The 17,981-nt window shown below is 65.0% G+C and overlaps 1 protein-coding gene across 2 annotated transcripts; it reads left to right on the top strand.

The window, feature by feature from the left end:
• The first annotated feature begins 623 nt into the window (after positions 1-623).
• On the top strand, positions 624-17,758 carry OTUD5 (OTU deubiquitinase 5). 2 transcript variants are annotated; one of them, XM_067552368.1, is made up of 8 exons: positions 624-1,166; positions 6,167-6,260; positions 13,156-13,220; positions 13,540-13,696; positions 14,676-14,824; positions 15,096-15,582; positions 15,939-16,052; positions 16,567-17,758. In XM_067552368.1, exons 1-8 carry the CDS (start codon positions 1,143-1,145, stop codon positions 16,686-16,688), a joined length of 1,212 nt encoding a protein of 403 aa, XP_067408469.1. In that variant the 5' UTR covers positions 624-1,142; the 3' UTR covers positions 16,689-17,758. The 2 variants fall into 2 exon arrangements, with proteins under 2 accessions (XP_067408469.1, XP_067408468.1); XM_067552367.1 differs by having other exon boundaries at positions 1,005-1,166; positions 6,170-6,260.
• The last annotated feature ends 223 nt before the right edge of the window (positions 17,759-17,981 follow it).

The raw sequence follows: 17,981 nt of genomic DNA, 5'->3' as shown, positions 1-17,981 counted from the left end.
AAGCAGGCCCATTGGGCAGGCGTGCCCAATCCCCGCCCCCGGCGTTGCTAAGGGGCGTGGCGGCGGAAGTGAGCGCGCGGGGTCAGGGGCCGGCTGTGTTGATGTTGACACTAGGCCGGGGCCGAGCGCGAGGGGCTGCCACGGAAGCCGGGAAGGGCCAAAAAGCCGCAACGGGGCGGGGGGAGGAGGGGCTGATTCGTCTGCGTCCGGCGGTCCGAAGCTGTTCTCCCCCCTCCCCCCGCGGGCGATTCGCCCCCCCGCCCCTCCCCATGGCGGGGCAGTGAGCTGGTGGGGGAGCGGGAGCCCCCCCGGGGACCCCCCCATAGCCCCTCCATCCGGGTACCTCACCCCCTTGCCCCGCGTCTGAGCCCCTCCATCCGGGTACCCGGCCCCGTCTGAGCCCCTCCATCCGGGTACCCGGCCCCCTTGCCCCCCCCCCCCATAGCCCCTCATCCGGGTACCAGGCCCCCCTGAGCCCCCCCATCCGGGTACCCGGGCCCCCCCCGGACTCCCCCGTACCTCCTCCATCCGGGTACCCGGCCCCCCCGGCAGCCCCCCCCCGGCGCCCCCCCATCCGGCCCCGCCCCGCCCCGCGCCCCCCGCCCCGCTCGCGGCCATGACGATCCTGCCCAAGAAGAAGCCCTGCCCGGCGGCGGGGGACGGGGAGCGGGACCCCCCGGGCGGCCCCCCCCGCGCCGCGGCCCCGGGAGGGGTGGGCGGCCCCGATCCCCGCGGGGGGCCCGGCCCGGACCCGCACCCGCACCCGCGGGGGGGGCCGGCGGCGGGGGCGGCCCGGGGGCCCCGCCGGCCCCGATCCCCGCGGGGGAGGGGCCCGCTCCCGGGCCTCGCCGCCGCCCCCCCGCGGGGGGGCCCCCCCCGCCGGCTCGCCGCCGCCGCCCGGCCCCGGGGTGGGGGGCGGCGGGGACCCGCTGGGCGGGCTGGACGGGGCCCCGCTGCTGGGGCCGGGCGAGGCCCGGGGCGGCGGGTGCTGCTCGGGGCCCGGCCACAGCAAGCGGCGGCGGCAGGGGGGGCCCGGGCCCGGCCCCGGCGTGGGGAGCAGCCCCGAGCGCGACGAGGCCGGCGGCGGCGGCGGCTGCAACAGCGAGGACGAGTACGAGACGGCGGCGGCCCGCGTGGAGAGCATGGACCCGGCCACGGTGGAGCAGGTAGCGGGGGGCCTGCCCCGACCGACCCCCCCCCCCCCGAGTGCGGGGCGAGCGGGGACCCCGGCACGGGAGGGGATGGGGGCCCTGACCCCCCCCGGGGTGCGGGGCCGGGCGCGGCCCTCCTTTTCTGCTCCGGGGGCCCCCCTTTCTGTCCAGTATTGGGGGACCCCGGATATGGGGGTCCTGACCCCCCCTTGAGTGCTGGGGGGAGCGAGACCCCCTCTGTCGGGTTTTGGGGGACCCCCACCATGGGAGGGTTTGGAGGCCCTGACCCCCCAAGTGCTGGGGCCGGCAGGGCCCCCCTTTTCTGCACTGTGCATCCCCCTTCTGTTGGATATTGGGGGGACCCCAGTTATGGGGGCTCTGACCCCCCTCTGAGTGCTGGGGGGAGCGGGGCCCCCCTCTTCTGCGCTATGGGACCCCCCTTCTGTGGGGTGTTCGGGGAAACCCCACTATGGGAGGGTATAGGGGGATCCTGATGTCCCCCTGCAGAGTGCTATTGGGGAAATGGGACCCTCCTCGGGGGGGGATGGACCCTGACCCCCGCATTCTGGGCTATGAAGGGAGTGGGAGCCAGCTGTCAGGGTATGGGGGTCCCTGGGCTATTGGGGATTGTGGGGAACCCACTTTTCTCTGGGCTGTGGGGGGAGGGGACGGGGGGATTCCCCCCTCTGAGCTAGGCTGAGGAATGAGGGTTTCCTCTTCCTCTGAGGGCTGTGGGGGGCACAGGGACCCCCCTTCTGGGTTACAGGGGGAGCTGTGTGGGGAACACCGCGGGGGAGCAGGTTTCCTGGGGGATCCTCTCCCTTTGCCCTGGTGGGAATGGGAGGGGGGACCCCCCTCTGAGAGCTATGGGGGGATAAGGGGTGGGGGAAGGGAATCAGACATGGGGGCCCCGTGGGTGATTTGAGGGTCTTCCTGACGGGCAGTGGGGGGAGTGGACGTGGTGGCGAGGGGGAGGAATATTGGGGTCCCCCCAGGGAAGCTTTGCGGAGATTTCCTCTCCCCGCCGGGGCGTTGGTGGGGAGCTGTTCTGTAGCAAAGCTGGGGCCCCCCCAGTGTCGCACTGCTAAGGATGTGATGCCACTTATCCATGGCCGATCACTTGAGACTCCGCTGCGGGGTGCTTTGGGCCTGGGGGGGGTATTTTGGGGGTGTTAATGTCTTTTGGAGGATGGTGCTTTTTCCCAGTTCTACACCCATCCCATACAGTGAGCTCCTGTATTGTCACCCCATCAGCCTGATACTGAGCCCCCCCCTTACTGCTGTTTGGGTGCAGCTCCCCCTGAACCCCCCAAGTGCTCATTCGGGGGCACTTGACCTGTGAACCCGAGCGACCCGTGAACTCCCCCACCATGCAGTGGGTGGGAGGCTGGAACCCCGGCGTCTGGGGGCTGTGGTCTTAGCCCCCCCAGAGCAGGGAGGGGGGTTCAGTAGTGCTGTTGCTGTGGGCACGTCTAAGGATGCTGTCGTGACCGGGCTGGTGCCAGGCAGGTTCCGGTGCACACGGGGCTAGGCACCCATCCCCTGGGGTTTCTGCTAGGTGGGGGCCGGGGGGAGCGTAGCGGCCAGGTCCACCAGATCATCTGAGAAACTGGGTTGACTGGGAGCATGTTTTGTGTCCCTCCCTCCCCCGGTCTGGGCCCCTCTGTCCTGTCCAGCCATCTGTCCCTTCTGCACCCCTTAGTCTGTCCTTGTTCCCAGAACCCCGAGCTCTCTCTCGGTCACCAGCGAACCCCCCTGTCTGTCATCTGCTCATGCACCCTCCCTCCCCAGAGCGGGATTTGAGCCCCTGATGGGTCTCGCGTATCCCCCGCCCTGCGAAGTGAGAGGTGTCGCTGGGCATGTTTCGGTCAAGATGGGGTGTTTTCCTGAGACCTTCTCTGCTTCAAACGGGTTCATTCAGGGCTGGTCTTTGGCCTGAGTCTTCAGGAGGTCAGGTTAGATGATCACAGGGTCTCTTCTGGCCCTGGGATCTATGCACTGCTGTCATTGTGTAGCTGGGGAAACTGAGGCACGGGGTAGCCTCACCTAAGGTCACATGGGGTGTCTGGAGCAGAGCTGGGAATGTGAACCCAGCTCCTCTCGCCTCCTGAGAAACTGGGCCGTCCTTCCTCTCCGCATAGCTTCCCAGGGGGGTGCAAGATAGCGTGTGCAGAGATAAATGGGGGGGGTCGCTGCTGCCCTCCCCCCCCCGGAGGCGATGAGTGTGTGGATTTGTTCAGTCTCTCAATGTGCTCCTTGCTTGCGGGGAGAATCTAGCCCCTGGGAAGGGATTAGATCGTTAACGCTGAGCTGGGCTGTGATGTTGCTGCCCGGTTAGAGGTGCAGGCTCCCCCTCTGTGAGTGAGCTGCAGCCTGACCGCGTCGCTCGCGCGTGGGGCCGTTCGCTCGCCCGTGAGCGATCGGCTCAGGCTCTCTGCACACTGAGGCGGCATCGGTCACCCCGGGGCAGTTCACACCTCTGCGAGCGCTCAGGCTCTGGTAGGTGTCGGGTTTGGGACTCGTGGAGGATCCTTTGCAACCAGGCCAGCCAGAGACTTGATTTTTGTTCCCTCCAAGCGAAAGCTGAGACTGTCCATACCCCGCATTTGATCTCCGAACCCAGAGGGAAAGCGATTGAGCCTACTGCGCTGCCGACCCACCCTCTGGCGTTCAGGTTCGGGAATTACAGCTGGAGACGTTCCCCCTTTTATCCTGGGGGGCAGGCACTGCCCCCCCACCCCCTCCCCGGCCACCGTGCAGCTTGGAGCAGCGCAGCCCCTGCTGCTTCCGCATCTCTTGTTCCAGCATCTCTTGTTCCAGCCGGGCCAGAGCCTGATAGTGCTTCAGTGCCTGGGCCTTCGGCACCAGGACTCGGTGATGGCAGGAGATTTTTCCTCCCTGGCCCTAGATGGGGTGTGTGTGTGTTGGTCACTGGAAGGGGCAAGTCCTGCTGTGTGTGTGTCAGACAGAGAGAGAACTGATGGGTTGTGCTAGAGGACAAGCCCTGTGAAATTGACTAGGCAAGTGAGTGAAACTGACTAGCTTTGTGAGGGAATCCTTCCCCTTGGGGGGGGGGGTGTAAAATAACACTTGTGCTAGTTATCACAGCTGGGATTGTGCCCTTCCTGGCTTGTGACGGCGCTGTGCCGTATTAACCTGTTAACGCTGTTTGTCTTATTTAATGGGGCCTTTTTAACAAGTGTGTGGACATTTTTCAGTTTGTGGAAACAAGGCGATTACTGGTTTGGATATTTTTTGGGGGGGGAGAGCGGGGGGAGGAAGGGGGCAAAATATTCCTGCTTAGGCCCCGCAATGCCTTAGCCCAGCGTATGTGTGTGGGCGCATGTGTGAACAGATTGTGTTAGTGTATAAGAGACACAGAATTCACCAGGTGAGCAAGTGAAACTAATTAGCTTCATAATGATATCCTAGTAGTGGTGAAAAGTGAACTGGGGAGGAGGGGGACAGGAATGTGTGGTGTTGTAGCATCTAGGAGCCTGGTCCTGCCCAGGACTCCATTGCGCCAGGTGCTGTACATTTATTAGGAGTGTTACAGTAGTGCCCAAGATCACTTTCCATCAGGTGCTGTACATTATCTGTTAGATATATTACGTTAGTGCCCTGCACCACCCCCTTGCGCTAGGCGCTGTACAAATGCAGATCAAACAGGAGAGACTCCCCTTGGACCCAGCCCTGCCCTGCTCCCCTCTGCCCTGGCCATAGTGGGGAGGCATTAACGTCGGCCCTCCCCCTCCGGCTCTTCTCCCCACGCCCGGCGTGCAGGCCAGCAGACGTGACCCCAGCGGCGTGGCGCTCTGGGCTGTGGAGGTCGCTGGGGGGGCGTGGATGCCCGCTGCGTGCCCGCCTGCCCATTGCTTCAGGGTGAGATGCGCACCCACGACCAAGCAGCCGGCGGCGGGCAGGGTTATTGCTTGAGGCTAGGAACAATGTGGGACAGGAAGGTCCCGGCGCTGATCCGTCACCTGCTGAGTGCCCAGTCACAGGCGGCAGCGCGGGGTATTTCTCGGGTGACTCCCTGAGTGACAAAACCCTTCACCTGTCTCTACAGCTCAACCCACCAGCCCGCCCCAGCCCCTGTTACCTGGCGTTGCAGGCCCTGGGCCGTGACGGCCCCGGCCTGGCTTGTGCCCGACGCAGGACGGCTGTCTGTCGAGTGTTGGCCAGTTGCCTAGCTGCATGTGCCTGTTGAGTTGGGCTGGAGGGGTTTGTGGGATGTCACCTGGAGACAGTCAACAGGACTCTGGGAAAGGCGGGGACCAGGCTGCCCTGAGACCCGCCAGGCGTTCCTCTCCACGCTCCCCCTCCGCGCTGGGACTGAAGCAGATTCCCGGTGGGGACTAGGGGTTCCCCCGTCTGGGGTTGGAGCGGTGCCGCATGGGGGGAGGGGCTGTGGGGATCCCCCAGGCTGGGATCAGAGGGGCCGGGCCTGGTGCTGTCCATGCCTCAGGTCCAATAGTACTTAACATGGGGAGCTGAGATGGGGGCTGGTCCTGGGCAGCTTGGTGGGGATTTGTGTGCGGCTGGCCGACCCACTGTCCCACTCTAGGGCCCAGATCTCTAGGGCAATCTGATCTGTGACCCAGTCCATCCTGCCCCAGCCAGGGGGGCATCAGCTCGGAGACAGGCAGGTCCTGGGTCCCAGTCCCCCACTCTAGCCATTAGACTCCACTTCCCTGCCAGAGCCGGGGAGAGAAGCCAGGAGTCCTGGCTCCCGGCACTCTGTAACACTCTATCTGTGTGTCCTCTCAGTTTCCCTTGGGCTGGCTACCGGGGGCCTGGATGCTGAGCAGGGGCCTTATGAAGTGCTAGGCAAGGGGGCTGGGTGGGGGGCGCTCTCCCCTGGCAGTCAGGGCCGGGTGCCATGGGGCGGGGGCGGGGAGCGCTCTCCCCTGGCAGTCAGGGCCAGGCGCTGTGGGTCAGGGGCTGGGCGGGGGGCACTGTCCCCCGAAATCAGGGCCGGGCGCCGTGGTAACTTGCTGACGCATTGCCCCCAGCAGGAGCACCGGTTTGAGAAGTCCCTCCGCGAGAAGAAAGGTTTCATCATCAAGCAGATGAAGGAGGATGGGGCTTGCCTGTTCCGGGCTGTGGGTAAGTCGGGGGGACAGGGAACGGCCTGATCTCCTTCCCAGCCCTACTGGGGTAAGTGGGGCCTGATCTCCTTCCCAGCCCTACTGGGGTAAGTGGGGAGTGAAGGTGGGGTTGCCCTTCTCTTTGGGGTGTCCGTGGGTTTGCAGGGCTCAGATTTAAGGACCGGGCGTTTGGGGGAGCGGGTCGGAGTCGGGTGGAGATATGGGGTGCGCAGTTGGGGGGCAGGGATGTTGGGGGGCAGGGCAGTTGGGGGGGCCATGAGAGATGATTGGGGGGTCAGGGCTGGAGGCGTGAGGGGAATGGAGTCAGTGTGGGGGGCTGGACAGACGGAGCGTTGAAGGGTCAGGTGGAGGGGCTGGGTGTTGGTGTGTTGGATTTGGGGGACACGGGGGGGTTCTCTGCTGCCTGGCTTGGGGCCTTGCTGCCTGCCAGCCCTTTGAGGGTGATCTCTGCTGAATTGGGGGTTCGTGTCCCCCAGGGCCTTGGCTCTGGGTTGGTTGGGGGGGTTCAGGGGAGACCCATGTGTAAGACGGTCGGTCGAGGTCAGGGAAACCTCTCGAGCTGCGCACACCGACCAGGACTGGGGCCCAGCCTCCCCTCCAGCTGAGAATGGGGGGCCCCAGTTGTCCCAGTGCCACCCACACTTCCCCCAACCCCAGTTGGCAGCCCCCCATTGTGCTGGGCGCTGCCCAGACTCCCCTCCTCTTTGGCGATCGGGGGCCCTGACTGAGATCAGTGCCCTCATTGTGCCAGGAATCCCCTGCCCCCCCCATCAATATCCGGGTCCCACCCGCAGCTCCCCTTAGCCCTGATTAAATGATGGGGTGCTGAGCTGGGTGCTGGCCAGATACACCCCCCAAGTGTGAATGGAGCCCCCAAAGCAGAGGTGGGCCCCCTTCTCCTGGCTTGCACAGACCGCGGCCAGGCTCGGGGACCCCATCATGCCAGGTGCTGCACAGAAGCCTGGCGTGAGACAGACCCTGCCCCAAAGAGATTCCCATGGATACTGACAAGGGGCGCTGGGGAAACTGAGGCACGAGGCAAGGTGACAAGCAGAGGTCGGACTAGAAGCCAGGGCCCCCCTCCCCCCCTTCAGGCCCTAGAATCAGCCGGGGGACCCAGGCTCATTTGACCCCTGGTGTGTGTACCTGGGGAAATCAGTGACCCTGCCCCCTTCCTTCCCAGTGGGCGAGGGATTCCCTCCAGCAGCCCTGCCAGATTGGGGCTCCCGATGGGCTGAGTACTGCAGGGACCACTCACCAAGATTTGGGGTGCTCCCTGAATGAGATCAGGTGCCCCACCCCTATAGGGCTGGGGGTGGTGCACAGCCTGCCTGCCACAGAGGGGGTGGCATCTCGGGCCTAGGCGAGCCATCCCTGTGCGGCGTTGTGTGTGGCTGTTCCCTGGTTCTCCCACCCCAGGGGTGTCTGCATCTCGGGCATAAAGTCTGTTATCCCATCTGCCCAGCAGGGGGCAGCACGGCCCTGGCTTTGCCCTCCCCGCTGCAGCGTCTCCTGTCAAGCCCACCCTCCCCCTTTCTTCCGCCGAGATAAACAGCCGTCCTTCTCCGGTGCCCGCGCCCCACCCTCCGTTCTCGCCCCTGACTCAGCAGAACCCTGCACTGCGCAGCCTGGGCCATGACGCTGCAACTGGGGGGAGCTGCGGGGCGGGGCGGGGGGCAAGGGAGGGGAAGAATGAGCCAGCCCAGTGGGATTCCTGTGGGGGGGTGGGGTTGAGGTAGGCACAGATAGAACCCAGGAGTCCGGGCTCCCAGCCCCCCTGCTCCAATCACTAGACCCCGCTCCCCACCCCCAAGGGCTGCCGACCCTCTGCGGTTGGCTCTCGCTCCAGGAAGGCGGCCCTTGCCCCGTCACGGCGCCTCCGTTTTCTTCCTCCTTTGATGGGGTTTCCGCCCCCCTGTGTGGAACGTTCCCTGTCCTGAGCACCAGCACCAGCCCCACACCGCCTACCCTGGCTTAGAGCAGGGGGCTGGGAGCCAGGACTCCTGGGTTCTGCCCTTGGCTGGGGGAGGGGTCTCGTGAGCAAGCAGCAGGACTGAAAGCTGCCTGGTGTGAAGGGTGGGGGAATTTCAACCTGCCTGTTTTGATAGAAACTGAAACTCCCAGGTCGAGGAGGGGAGCGGCAGGTGCCTGCGGCTCTCCGTAACACCCCGAGCTGCCGGCCCTCGGGTCCAGGAACGGCCTGGTTTTCTCCCCATGGCATTCAGCTGTCCCTGGGAAGCCCTTCACTCCTGCCTCACACCAGCCCGTCCCTGACTGCCCCCCCACCCCTCCCCGGGAATCTCTTAGCGCTATGCCCCAGCACCACTCGGGAACGGATTTAACTGCAGCAGGGGGAGAGCCCAGGCGCCCGGCCGCCTGCTCTAACCCACAAGACTCCACACCCCTCCCAGACCCGGGAGAGAACCCAGGAGTCCTGGCTCCTAGGCCTCCCTCCCTCCCCGCTCTAACCCACTAGACCCCCTCCCCTGCCAGGGCTGGGGATAGGACCCCCCCCCCCAGTTTTTGTCTTCTAATCCAAGGGATCCCTAATTGCTTCCTGGGGATGGCTCCCGGGGGGGGGGGGAGAGCCGGGAACAGCTGCACCGTGGGGTATGTCTGCTTAGAGAGCAGGGGTCGTCCCCTCCAAGCCGGGGGCGGAAGCACGCACCCCCCGCTGCTGGCAGCTGGCCTGCCTTTGCGGTTACCGACTTTTCCTCTTCCACCATCACCCAGCCGTGATGGGGAATTTGCTGCTAAGAATAGCCGGTGATTTACATATCCTGGGCCCCTTGGCCCCCCCAGGAGGCAGCTGGGTTCCCCCCATGACAACGCTCAGGGAGGAGCAGCCTACTGGTAGAAGCAGGAAAAGGACTCAGCAGTCCTGAGCAGCCACCCCCCTGCTCTAACCACTAGATCCCAGCCCCTTTCAGAGCCAGACCCCAGGAGTCCTGGCTCCCAGCCGCCTTGCTCTAACTACTAGCTCCCACTGCTCTCCCAGAACCGGGGATAGCACCCAGGAGTCCTGGCTCTCACTACGTCTCACTCCTGCTGGAGCCGATGACTCTTCGGGAGTGAGCTAGAGCTGTTCCCCAGCTGCCCCACCCCAGAAGTGGCTGCATCTGAGTGCCTTTAGGCTCTGCGATCCTGTTGGGTGTCTCCTCCCCGTCTACTGCTAGCCCTGCGTTGCCAGGCGCTGGCCCAGTCTGTGTTTGTCTCTTTTGCACTCGCTGACTGTCAGGACCGCGTGGGTTGATCCCCAGAGAACGGTTCATTTGTCTTGATGGCATCCCTAATAGATGCTGCTCTCTAGGGCAGAGAGGACGGCGGAGAGGTGGTTAAAATAAACCTACTCCATGATCATTGCTTCGGTAGCCGGGCAGCCATCAGCGTATTAGCGGAGGGATTCGTTCCTCAACACACCTATTCATCAGGCTCTGAGGATTGAAATCCATGGGGGAGACCATTTTTTGATGGTCTGGTGACTTGGGGAGACCCCTGGGCCTCGGACGCCTGGGTTCTGTTCCCAGACCGGCTGGGCAAACCAGCACCCGGCCTTCTGTTTCCCGTCCCGGCGTTTGTCTGTGTAGCCTGGAAACTCTTCAGGGCTGGGCCCATGTCTCGCTGTGTGTCTGCCTGGCATCCACTCTTGGTGTGGCCTGGGCTCTGCCTGGCATAACAGGAGCCCTTGTCTTGGTTTGGGCAGGGGGTCCATGTAGTGCCCCCCCCCCGATCTTGGTCAGTGGGGCCTGATCTCCATCAGAGGCGTGGGGGAGTGTCCATGCAGCACCTGGCGTAACGGGAGCCCCGATCTCAGCTGGCACTTGTAGGTGCCCTGTTGTACAATGAATTAACAAGCCGATTTTATCCTGCTTCCTTCGAAACCTGAAATCCCCCTTCCCCCCCAAACAAGCCAGGTGCGTCCGGTCTCCTCTGGGGAGATCAGCTCCCCATTCCCTGACTGCGTTTCCAGGCCGCTCCCCCGAGGCAGGAGGGACAAGCACCAGGGGCCTCGTGATGGGAGGGCAGCGCAGGCTGGCGGCGTGGGCGGGTAGCGGAGGGGCTGAGCTGTGAGGGGCTCTGGGAGGGGTGACAAGCGTTGGAGGGGCTAGGAAAGGCGGGTGGTTTGTGACCTCGTCAGCACCTTGTTTTGTGAGTCACATTTCCCCTTCTCTCGTGTGTGGGTCCCTCAGCGGGGAGGGCAGGGAAAACAAAGTGATTCAGCCACAGGAAAATGTGCCTGGCGGACGGCAGAGCTGGGGGCCGGGATGCGAGCCCCCCAAGAAGATTTTCCTCGCGTGCCCCTTGGCGTTTCAAAAGCAGCATCTCGGGGGGGGACACTGAACTCTGATGGCCAATGCACAGCGGGCAGAAAGGCGCTCTGCGTGCACCTGGCAATCTCCCTTGTGCGTGGCCTCGCTCAAGGGAACCTCATCAGTGAGAAACAGACCCCGGGAGTCCTGCTCCCAGCCCCCTGCTCTTCCGTGGCTCTGGACGGCAGCAGGGTCTAGTGGGGGGAGCCAGGACGCCTGGGTTCTATTCTCTCTTCACCTCCCGTCTGGCTGCTGTTGGCCTCAGTTGCCTTTTGTTTTGGCCCCGCCTCCTGCTAACAGGGGGGTCCAGTAGTGTGTGATGGAGGGGAAACAACTGCGGTCTTTTGCTTCCTGTTTTCTTCTGCTGCGTCGCAACCTGCAGCACGCGTTTGTGCCGAGCGTGGGTATAAATAGCGGCTGGGCCGACCGCAGCGCAGGCTTCTGGGAAAGCCAGTGGGTCCCCATGTGACTGACGGGACCTGCCGGCCGAGCCTCCCCCGTCTTCCTTCCCCCAAAAAGCCCACATCCCTGTTTACATTGCGGCGGGGAGGCGGGGGAGGGTGATGCCGTGCTCGTTTGTTGTTCATGGGGTACCTGTGCGCCAGCCAGATCAAGGTCACACGTGGAATCCAGGAGTCCTGGGCCCCAGCCCTCTCCCCACTAGACCCCCCCGTCCCCTCCCAGAGCAGGGACACAACCCAGGAGTGCTAGCTCCCTGCTCTAACCACTAGACCCCACTCCCCTCCCAGAGCCAGGGTAGAACCCAGGCATCCTGGCTCCCAGCTGTGCTGCTCTAGCGCAAGATTGCTGGGAGGGGAGCAATGTCTAATGGTTAGAGCGCGGGTGGTGGGGGGGGGGGCAGGCTGTCTTTTTATTTCCCCTCACTCCAGCGGGCACCTTCCCTGGACATGGAATCAGAGGTGATGGGGTCGGGGGAAGGGCCTCTCCTGGAGCAGTAGCGGGTTAAAGGAGAGGTGAAGGGGGGAATCAGTGGTCAGGTTTCAGAATGGAGAGCGGTAAATGGCAGGTCCCCAGGGGCCTGTCCTAGGGCCGGGGCCTTGCGCAGTCAGAAATGAGCTGGGAAAAGTGGTGAGCAGGGAGGGGCCAAATGTGCAACCGATACAAAATTCCTCCAGGGAGTTGAGTCCAAAGCTGGCTGTGAAGAGCCGCGCCGGCGTCGCACTAGAGTGGGTGACTGGGCAGCTGAAATCCAGCCTTGATAAACGCAAAGCACCGCACGCTGGGAACCAGGATCCAGCCCCACACAGTGCTGGGTCTAGCTGCGCGGCTCCCACTCGAAAACCAGACCCGGAGTCTCTGCAAACATCCCCTCGACGCGCAGCAGCCGTGAACAGGCTCACGGCTCGTTAGGAACCCCAAGGGAGGGACACCCGGACAGAACATCGCATGGCGCCGCTACGGAGACCCATGGCGCGCCCACACCTGGAGTGCTGCGGGCAAGTCTCAATCCGTGGCGCCGAGCCTGGCGTACGGCTTCGATGGCTGCTGGGTCTGATGCGCGGGTGACGGTCCCGGCCACAGGTGGGGCAAAGTCACGCGCCAGCCATGCTCTGAATCCGAGCCGCAGATTGCTTCCTCGGACGCCAGCCATCACAAAGCTTGATCGACCCTGCTTCGCAGCGGACTCCGCCAGCCGGAGCGGCGTTCCGCCCTCCTTCCCCGCCGTGCCCAGAGATCCCAAGGGGTACAGTCAACCTGGACAGCCTCCCGAGACCTGCGGCGCTCTGCCTCTTTCTAGACCCTTCGCGCCCGTCCGAGGGCAGCCCGCTCTTCGGGGTCCTGGAGAAAGCACGTCCCATGAATGCGGCTGGTCGCTTCAGCTGACAATTGGTTCTTCCCGTCTCCGTCTTGCAAAAGTTCCCGGCTGCTTTGCCTCTGCCGCTGGTGAGTCAGCATCAAGGTCTCCACGGCTCGTAGCAGCAGAACCAAGTAACACGATTGGTCAGCAACATCCAGACGAACACGTCCCGGGCGATACCTGGCGCTGGGTCTGAGGAGCCTTGGCGCATGGTAAGAGCTGTCTTCGAGCGTCTTGCTAGCCCGAAGACTACGTGAATCCGAGCGCCATGGGCCGTCAACGCTAGGGCTGCTGCATGTGCAAACAACAGATGTTTTTTCTGGAAAAAGGCTCTGTTAGAACTGGAGAAGGTGCCGCGAAGGGCAACAAACATTATTCACGGGAGGGAGCAGCTGGTGTCTGAGGAGCGATTAAAGAGACGGGGGCTGTTCAGCTTGGAAGGAGACGGCTCGGGGGATATGACGGAGGCTGTAAAGTCATGGCTGGTGTGCAGACGGAGTCAGGAAGTGTGATTTACCCCTTCACAGAACACACGAACCAGGGGTCACCCAACGAAATCCCAGGCAGCGGGTTTAACACAAAGAGAAGGACAGATTTCTGCATACGACACACAGCCAACCTGTGGAACTCCCTGCAGGGGATGGTGTGAAGGCCAAGCCTGTAACGGGGTTCAAAAAGAGAACTAGCTAGGTTCCTGAGGGATAGGTCCAGCGTCTCCACGTAGCCCCTTCTGTCTCCCGAGACCCCTCTCTTCTCTCTTTCAGCGGACCAGGTGTACGGAGACCAGGACATGCACGAAGTGGTCCGGAAGCACTGTATGGATTACCTGGTGAGCCGGGGCGGAGGGACGGAGCTCGGGGGACCCCCACTTTGGCCACTGTAGCATTTTCCTCTGTGGTAACTGACGGCTCCCAGCATGTGCTGCTGCCCTGGGCAATGGGTTAGATTTCCCAGGGGCATTCAGCCCCGGAGGAGAGAGGCTCCTGCCCCATTTCCTGCCCCCCAAGCCAGGCACTCCCCACCCTGGGGCCAGATGGGAGCCGGCGCCCCCTAGAGGGGAGAGGCCCCATGCCCCATTCCTTGCACCCTGAGCCAGCCAGAGCCCACCCCGTGTAACAGTCTCTGTGCCCCGGGCCGCTCCCCTGCAGATGAAGAACGCCGATTACTTCTCCAACTACGTGACGGAAGATTTCACCACCTACATCAACCGGAAGCGGAAAAACAATTGCCACGGCAACCACATCGAGATGCAGGCCATGGCGGAGATGTACAACCGGCCGGTGGAGGTGTACCAGTACGGCACAGGTACGGGGCAGGCGCTCCGCCCTTCTGCAGGGTCATCAGAGGAGTGCCCCCAACTCCTTTCTAAGCACCCCCCCTCCCCGTGACATGCAGCCCCCGGCGCCAGCCGCCCACTGAAATCCCAGCTCCAAAGGAGCAGTGCGCCTCAGTTTACCCCTTGCGCCACGGCTCTTGTGATCACAGCAGAGCAGGGCTCTTGAAGAAATGGAGCAGAGACTCCGCTTGAGACGAGGGACATGGCGGAGGCTCATCCGTTGTTTTACCTTTCCTAGCTCATCAGGTGCCCCCCCCCCCCGCCCCAAATATTCAGTCCTTGACTTGGCAAGAGTCAGGATCCAGTTGTTCATGAGAACACCCCCCACCCGCCAGTTCCCCTGCGCCTCGGCTCCCCCGCTCCTGAGACAGTTTAGTCCCTGTTCCGAGGCCGGGTGAGTCTCTGTGCGCAGCGAAGGGAACCCGTGGCTGGCCCGGGCCGGCCGCCGTGGGCTTGTGGGGCTGTTTGCCACCTTGCGGGGTCCCGGAGCCGGCCCCGCGCGCCTGTCGGCTGGCCTGGGCAGCCAGCGGCTGTGGGGACGTACAAGTGGTGTCGCCGGGGTGTGGGTGTCCCTGGGGAGGGAGCTGGGCTGGACAGCCAGCCTTGCATTTTGTCACTGGGGTGGGGGGGCAATATCCTCCTGCTCCAACGCCCCCAGCCTGCTTCTTCCCGGGGGACTCGCTGTTACTCCAAGGCTGTAAGCCAGCCTTGCCAGCCAGTCGCCTGGGTCCTGAGACGCCCCCGGGCCGGGTACGTCCCCACAGTCGCGAGGCTTCCCAGTCACGGGCTTGCTTCGCGGCGAAAGGGCCGGCATGGCCAGACAGGGAAACTGCCCGCCAAGAGCAGGGGAGGCGCCTCCGTGTCCCGGGCTAGCGGACAGAGCAGGGGGCTGGGAGCCAGGCCGGCGGGGTTCTGCGCCCGCTAACGCGGCTGCCCCGCTCCCCGCAGAGCCCATCAACACCTTCCACGGCATCCAGCAGAACGAAGACGAGCCGATCCGGGTCAGCTACCACCGCAACATCCACTACAACTCCGTGGTGAACCCCAACAAGGCCACCATCGGCGTGGGGCTGGGGCTGCCCGCCTTCAAGCCGGGGGTGAGGCGGGGCTGCGGGCGGGGCTGCCTCGCCGCCAATGGCCTGTGGCGGGTCTCGCTGACCTGGGGGGACGAGGCGCTGGGACACTCGGGGGCAGGATGGGGGCGGGGCATGTCGGGCTGTGGGTGGGGCAGGGGGTGTCACTGAGCTGGGGTGGGGCTGGGCGTGTCACTGTGTTGGGGGCAGGACGGGGGTGTCTCGGGTGGGGCTGGGGGCGGGGCCTGGCGCATCATTGGCAGGGCTCCCCTGACCCCGCCCTGCTCGCCGGCAGTACGCGGAGCAGTCGCTGATGAAAAGCGCCATCAAGACGTCGGAGGAGTCGTGGATCGAGCAGCAGATGCTGGAGGACAAGAAGCGAGCGACCGACTGGGAGGCCACGAACGAGGCCATCGAGGAGCAGGTGGCCCGCGAGTCCTACCTGCAGTGGCTGCGGGACCAGGAGAAACAAGCCAGACAGGTGAGGGCCCCGCGCCCGCCTGCGCTGCCCGCCGGGGCCGGGGCTGGGGCCGGGGGCTCCGTTGTTAACCCCTCCTCTCCCTGCCCTCAGCCCCGCAAAGCCAGCGCCACGTGCAGCTCAGCCACGGCGGCGGCGTCCAGCGGCCTGGAGGATTGGAGCAGCCGCTCGCCGCGCCAGCGGACGTCAGCCTCGTCCCCCGAGCACCCCGACCTGCACGGGGACGTCAACGCCGTCAAACCGCCCTCCCCGGGCACCGGCGCCGGCCTGGCCCTCACCAAACCCCCCTCGCCCTGCGCGCCAGGTCAGTGGGGCCGGGGCCGGGCAGGAGGCGCTCTCCCCTGGCGGGGGGGCCGGGGCTGTTCCACGGGAGATCAGACTGGCTGATCTACGGGCGTGGTTCTGGCTGTGGAGTCTGGGGGTCCCTGTGGGCGCGGTTGGATCTGGGAGTCTCCTGTGCTTTCTTTGAGTGTCCTGCTGCGTCGCTGTGCGGCTGTTCCCCGGAGCTGGCTGCGTCTCAGCGCCAGGCCAGCCATCCCCGGGCAGCGTTATGTGCAGCTGTTCCCCCAGCTGCTCTGCCCCAGAGCTGGCTGCATCTCGGCGCCAATGAACGTGCATTCAGCCCGTTTAGCTTCCCCCCTCCTGTCTCTGCACCCTCAGGCACAAGCAGTCAGTTATCGGCAGGGGGCGGCCGAGCGACCCCACCCTTAGTGTCCTTGTACCCCGCCCTGGAGTGCCGTGCCATCATGCAACAGATGTCGCCTACTGCCTTTGGTGAGTGTCACCCCCAGCCTAACCACTAGGCACCACTCCCCTCCCAGAGCCAAAGATGAATGAGAGATGATGGAATGAGGCCGCTGGGGCTGTGGGGGTACGGACAGGGGACCCCAATTTCCTGGAGGAGCTGGGGGTGTCCCCGTCTCCCAGAGCGATGGGTTGTCCAGGTGGGGGGAGTCTGGGGGGAGGGGTGGTGCGGTGTTGGGGGGGGCCAGTGGGTCTGTGATAGTGGGGGACACTACACGGGAGGGGGAGAGCTCAGGTGGGGGCTGAGTAGAGAGCAGACATGGGGTGCTTACGGTGGCATCTGCCTGGACCCCCACCCCCCGCGGGTCTGAGCTGGGAGGGAAATCGGGGGAGCAGGGATGGATTTTGCCCCTTTTAATTCTGCTTGGGGTAGGAGGCGCTGGGGGTGTCAGGGAGGGATCTGCCCCCCCCAGGCGGAGCAGGGAGGATTGGGGGCGCGGGCGGAAGGATCTGCCCCCCGTAACCCTGCCCCCCCCCCCCGCAGGTCTGAAGGAGTGGGAAGAGGACGAGATCCTGGCCTCGGTGCTGGCGGTCTCGCAGCAGGAATACCTGGAGACCATGAAGAAGGGCTCCCTGCACAGAGACAGCGCCAGCGACAAGAGTTGATAATCAATTGAGACTGTCCGACCCCCCCGGCCCCGGCCCCGCCCCCCAGGCAGCCCCGCCGCGCCCCCCGCGCCCTCCACGCTGCCCCGAGGCCCAGGACGGCTCCTTAGGGCGTGTTTGGAAGGAAGGAAAAGGAAAAAAAAGAACGTGGGGGAAAATCCCAGCCCGGCCTCGTGTGGTGTCGTCCCTTTCGTCGCCATGGGGCGCTTCCCCCCCCATCAGCCGGGCCGGGGGGCAGCGCTGGAGCGAGCCGCGGAGAATACCCACCGTCCTCTGCTGCGGGGCCCCCGGCTGCTCGGAAATGGGGGCGTCCCCCCCCACACACACACATTGGGCCTGGAGAGTGGGGGGGCAGAGGCCGGCTGGCGGCCGGAGATGCTGACAAGGGAGCTGGTTGTGGGGGGGCAGGTCTGTGGAGGAGGGGCTGGTGGGTCTTCCTGCCCTGCTCCCTCCCGCCGGCGTTGGGGGGTCACAGCGGCAGCCCCCCCAGCTGTGATCCCGGCACCCCCCATAGCTGTGGACACCCCCTTTTTCCCCTAGAGTCCTGCCCCAAGCACCCCATAGGTGCCCCTCTTCCCCCCACGCACCCACCCGCTGGCCCCTTCCCCTAGGAGCACCCCGATCTCCCATCCCCACCCTGGGCAAGCTACGGGGGCAACCAGGCCCTGGTTGGTATTGCTGGGGGGGCCCTGATCTCCCGGGGCCAGCGCCCCTCCCGCGTTGCCCCCCGAGGTGCCTTGGGGCTAGCTCCCACTCAGCCCCTCCTGGCCCAGCCCCATGGGGCGGGGTGGGGCAGAGGGCCCACAGGGCCGTTCCCAGCTGGGCGCAGGAGGCGGATTTGTCCCTGGATTCTCCGAGCCCCCATGGCTGGCGAATGCCTCCCCCTAGGGAAAGCCACTGGGGCCCAGCCTTGCCCAGGGGCAGCCCCCCGGCCCGTGCGCCCCAGCCCCACGCGGCTCTGCGGGGGGGTGTACGTCCCCTGGCGCCTGGCCCGCGTCCGGGTCGCCCCGGCTGGTTCTTGCTGCTTCACCCCTTTCCTGGCCCAGGCCGGCACCCGCCCCTGGGCTCTGTGGGGACAAGGGGGGGGGCTAAAACAAGGCCCCCCAGGGAGCAATTCAGCGGGAAGCCGGTCACATGTTAGCGAGAGGCCGTTGTGCCCTGAGACGCAGAGTGGGGCGGGTGCTGTGCCCCCCCCACCTGAGAGCTGAGACCCGGGGCCCCTGTCGGGCCAGGTGCTGCATGGACCGGACCCCCCCCCCCCAACGCAGAGCACAGACGCAGCAAGCGACGGAC

The sequence above is a fragment of the Emydura macquarii genome, unplaced genomic scaffold, assembly GCF_026122565.2.
Source record: "Emydura macquarii macquarii isolate MOO-44397 ecotype Brisbane River unplaced genomic scaffold, CSIRO-AGI_Emac_v2 contig_1386, whole genome shotgun sequence".
In the NCBI taxonomy this organism is placed as follows: Eukaryota; Metazoa; Chordata; order Testudines; family Chelidae; genus Emydura; species Emydura macquarii.
This window is presented reverse-complemented; position numbering and strand designations above follow the sequence as displayed.